Here is a 4,387-nt window from a genome sequence, read left to right on the forward strand (position 1 = left end):
CCCGGGGCGGGGCGGGCCCGGCAGAGCCCCGAGTTCGAGCCGCTTCCCCGGCGGCTCCGGGGATCCCCGGCTCTGCCCCGCGCCCGCCCGCACTACAAGTCCCAGGCGCCCGCGCCCCGCACGTGATCGCCTCTGGCTTGCCCGAGATCTGGATGGGAGCCGGCGGCGGAGCGGCTCAGCCAGTGCCCCGGGCGGTCCCGGTGCGGCCCCCCCCCGGCGAGATGATGGCAGTGAGTACGCTGCCCCGCTGCGGGGCAGGGACCCCTCTCCTCGGCACGGGGGGCGGGTAGCGCCAGGCTCTGCTGCTGGGTCTCTCGTGGGCCCGCGGCAGTATTAACACAGCCCCCGGGGAGCTTTCCCCCCGCGGCGTGGGAGAGCGCTCTCCCTTGAGGGTCAGACCCTTGGCAGCCCGCTCTGCTCCCTGCCTTGCGGCGGGTCAGTCCTAGAGAGGCAGCAAGCGGGGTGGGAACGAAAGCCCTCTGCTGCAACAGGTGGGCTGCTCCTGTCGCTGTCACTCTGCTCTTCCTTTCGCAAGGCAAATCCTCCCTAATCTTGCCTGCAGCTTGTTGCAGGCTCTGGCTCCCTTCTCCATCCCTTGCCCCTTCTCTTATCGGTGGCTCTCAAAATAACCATACCAGAGATGACAGCGTCAGTCAGGAGTGCTACAGAGCGATGATTTTCTGGATTAGGGGGTGATTGGATCTAATCCCCACCCGTTAAGAATGGGAAGCATTTTCTTGCATGCAGAATTGCCTCTTAAAAAAACCCAGTCTAAAGCTATTACATCTACTAATAGACTCTTGCTGCTGTTTCACTCATGTTCTCTCGCTTGTGGATACGGATGAATTCAGTCCCAGATTGTAGCCAGGGAAATTTTAGGAATATGAGTTTGAGCAGGACTACTGTATAATTTGCCTATTTCTGTTGCGTTTCTTTTAAAGATACGGCTCTCCACAAGGTGTAACCATAGCAATAACCTGATATTATCACTGTTTATTCACTAGCAGCATTTCAGAAAGTGACATCTTTGTGCACTAAGGAACAAACGACTTTGGAGATAAGATTATCTACCAGGTCCCTCCAACCTGCTGAACACCCCTGTTTCTTTCACTGAGAGAATGATTCCTGGGATCAGGCATCTAGCGCTTCCTCTGGCCAAACATTAGCATTTTCTTGGGCTCTAGTTTATTGGATACATTCCACTCAGTAATACATTTAATCAACTTTGTGGGCACTGTAACAACAGCCTTGACTACAGGTCCGATTCAGTGCCTGCTGAAGACTGTTTAACAATTCCACCTGATATCAGTGAGATTTGGATCAGACCTTATGTGACTGAAGCCAGTTTGTAACGCTCTAACCAGTAAACTCGCACATCAACAAAGTGAAGTTATTAATTTAATCCAGGGCGATGGAAAGTGCAAAGGAGTTAAGATTTTGCAGTTTCACTGGTCTAGTAAATAAGCCTGCTGTTTGGAACCGTGTTCAGAGGGCTGCCTTTCAACATTGTTTCCAAGAAATCTTGTTAATTTAAAATTTAATTGTGCCTTGCTGATTTGATCATCTGTTTCTTAAGGACTGATATGCTTGCCAGATAATTTGATTGCAATCAAAGGCAGGCATTTAAAAAGCACAGGGGAAGGCCAGGCGGTGCTGTTCAGAACCCAGACCTAAGCTGAGCCTCCACAAAAGGTAAGCAATGCTTGGATCCAGAGCTCTGGGTTTGGGCTCTTCTCTAACCAAGGAACAGCCCAAGTCACTGAACTGGCTTCTCCTTGACTCTTCTTTTTGGAAGTTAGTGAAGCTTGGGGCAATAGCCTTCCCTCCGTGCAGCTGGAATCTTGTGTAGGGTTTCATGACAATCTAGGGAGGCAGGGCGTTAGTCCAGGCTATTGCATCGTAAAACTTAATGATCAGACTCAGTTCCTGTATGGTGCTTTTCATCTACAGATCTCACAGAGCTTCAAAAACCAGGTATACTTTGACCCAATTTACACATGATGACACTGAGGCACAGGGAGGCTGCACTTCAAGGGGATGGCTAAGCCAGGAATAAGATTGATTTCTGGGATCAGGCATCTAGCGCTTCCTCTGGCCAAACATTAGCATTTGTCTCCTGATTCCCAGTCAAGTGCTTTATCCAGCAGACTGTGCCACCTCCTTGATTGGTTGACATGGAACCAAAGAGAGAAGTCTGTTTTCTCTAAACCTTCCTTGACAGTCTGTCAGCCACTTCATTTCTAGACCTGACAGTGCACTGGTCCGAAACTGCGGTCCACAAGGCCATGGTAAGTGTGCCATGGATTACAGTGGCTCATTCTCTTTTCAGTTAAATGTTTGATGAGAAATTGCTGAGTCTAGGTCGTTCATTAATCCATTGTCCCCCAGAATTTGGGAACCTGTTTTATTGACTTGCTGCCTGACCTTTGGCACGTCACCTACCCTGTGCCTGTTTACTCAGATGCACATTGGGGATGTTGCTATCTTCCTTACCAGCTTTATGTGTAAATCAGTCCACCATCTTAATGTTCTTTGAGGTTTGCAGGTGAAAAGTGTTGTATAAACACACGGTATCACTTAACAACTGGAGAGCTTTGACTTGCAACACCATGTCACTTGTGCATTTTCCCAAGACAAACACAGTGCAGAAAGATCTGTCCAGCTAGTTCTTCTTTTCACCATGTGATCGGTCTTCCTGTTTTGACTGCAAGTTTGGAGATGGCTTGTAAACAGAACTAGTTTTGCTTTCGGGAACTGGAACACACTTGCTATGCTGCTTGTTTATCCCACTTCTTGTACCCACTAATTGTCATCTTCCCACACCTCAAACACCCATGAGGTGAGTCAACTAGTCTGCATGATGCAGTTTAAGGAATATGAGCTCACTATATCAGTTGGTCCATGGTAGAAAACTTGTACTATGAAACAAAGATGATTGAAAGCAGTTAAAACAATCCTTAAGGCTCTTTAGCTTAACTTCACTACTTTAAGGGTGAGCCTACACATGTCACTGTTTGCCTTGTTACTGTGCCGTGATTTAGTACTTCCTTTTGTACTAAATCACGGTGCAGTAACGGCCCATACTGTGCTGCATGCATGGCACAGGGTAATTCTTAGCAGTTGCTTTGCTGTAGCGGCACATTATACCGGAGGAGTGCATCACTATGGCGAAGTAGCTGCTGGTCACCTGTAGATGCCCATGGACGCTGCGTTACCATAGAGCGTTGCTACAATGACATGGCATCACATGTAAACATGCCCAAAGACTGGTATATGTTGGATCAGTTTTGAACTGACATGGTTAAGCTGGTGCAATGGTATCTAGGTTGGACTCTCCATGGGTTTGTCTTTGTTGTGAACCCACATTGCATTTCAACTCATGTGTTGACCCTGTCTCAAGCCCTTTCTGTTGGTAAGCACCCCTAACTTGAATGTGGACATGCTTTTAACTTGAGCTGTCTGTTCCCTTAAGGGCATAGGCCTTTTGCATGCCCCAGCAAGAACTCTTAGCTGCAGATGATCATTTTGTAACATGGGCAAAGGCTATCTCCATCCTAGTAGTACTAATCATCTGATGCCTTCCTACCCCACTCTTTCTCTTGGTACCCAGAAAGACAAATTCTTCTGCATTTTACTGGAACGTATAAAGCAGCTCAACTTCTAGCAACCCAAAGAACTATGAGACACATCCCCAGAAAACTCAGCATGCACACAAGTAAATGCAGCACCAAATTATGGTATAGCACGGCCATTATTGTTCATGGCAGGCTTCCTCAAGAGCACTGAGCAAAGCACATGTCACTCAAATTAACTTTGCAGTGCAGATGTACATAGAACTGTACCTGTTCACCTACACGAGTTGAGTTAAATGGGTGCTACTGTGTGCATGGACATTTAACCTATTTACATCTAGAGTGGCTTAGTTTGCACAGGTAAACCAATTTATATTTGCAAGCTAAACCACTAAAACCAGTCTTAAAACAGGCAGAGGCATCCTCAGGAAGCAGACCATACAGCTTCAGCCAACTGTTATGAATTAACTGTAATTAATTTGTTGTTTGTGAAATGGAGGCCATGTGCATGTGTGTAAACAAACCTGTGGATTATGGTCCTTTGGATCTTAGAATCATAGAAAATGGTGGTTGGCAGGGACATCAGGAGTCCAACCTAGTCCAACCCCTTGCTCAAACCAGAACCATCCCCAAGTAGATCATCCCAGCTAAGGCTTTGTTTAGCCTGGTCTTAAAAACCTCCAAGGACAGAGATTTCAAAACTTCTCTGGGTAGCCTGTTCCAGTGTTTTACTGCCCTTCTAGGGAGAAACTTTTCCCTTAAGATGTAACCTGAATTTCTCTTGCTGCAACTTGAGACCTCTGCTCCTTGTTTTC

At 47.3% G+C, this 4,387-nt stretch overlaps 1 protein-coding gene across 3 annotated transcripts in view; it reads left to right on the top strand.

Moving 5' to 3' along the window:
- The first annotated feature begins 67 nt into the window (after positions 1–67).
- SLC31A2 (solute carrier family 31 member 2) overlaps positions 68–4,387 on the top strand; it is a 22,636-nt gene continuing 18,316 nt past the window's right edge. For 2 of the 3 annotated variants that reach the window (XM_019510489.1, XM_019510488.1), the window contains exon 1: positions 68–230. Coding sequence is in view for 2 of the 3 variants with exons in the window: in XM_019510488.1 (XP_019366033.1) it covers positions 153–230 (78 nt within the window). In the remaining variant the exon portion in view is untranslated. Of the gene's footprint in view, positions 231–2,139; positions 2,289–4,387 lie in introns of those variants that run through there. The other variant, XM_019510490.1, reaches the window with a different exon arrangement.

The sequence above is a fragment of the Gavialis gangeticus genome, unplaced genomic scaffold, assembly GCF_001723915.1.
Source record: "Gavialis gangeticus isolate Ggan-Ray unplaced genomic scaffold, GavGan_comp1, whole genome shotgun sequence".
NCBI lineage: Eukaryota > Metazoa > Chordata > Crocodylia > Gavialidae > Gavialis > Gavialis gangeticus.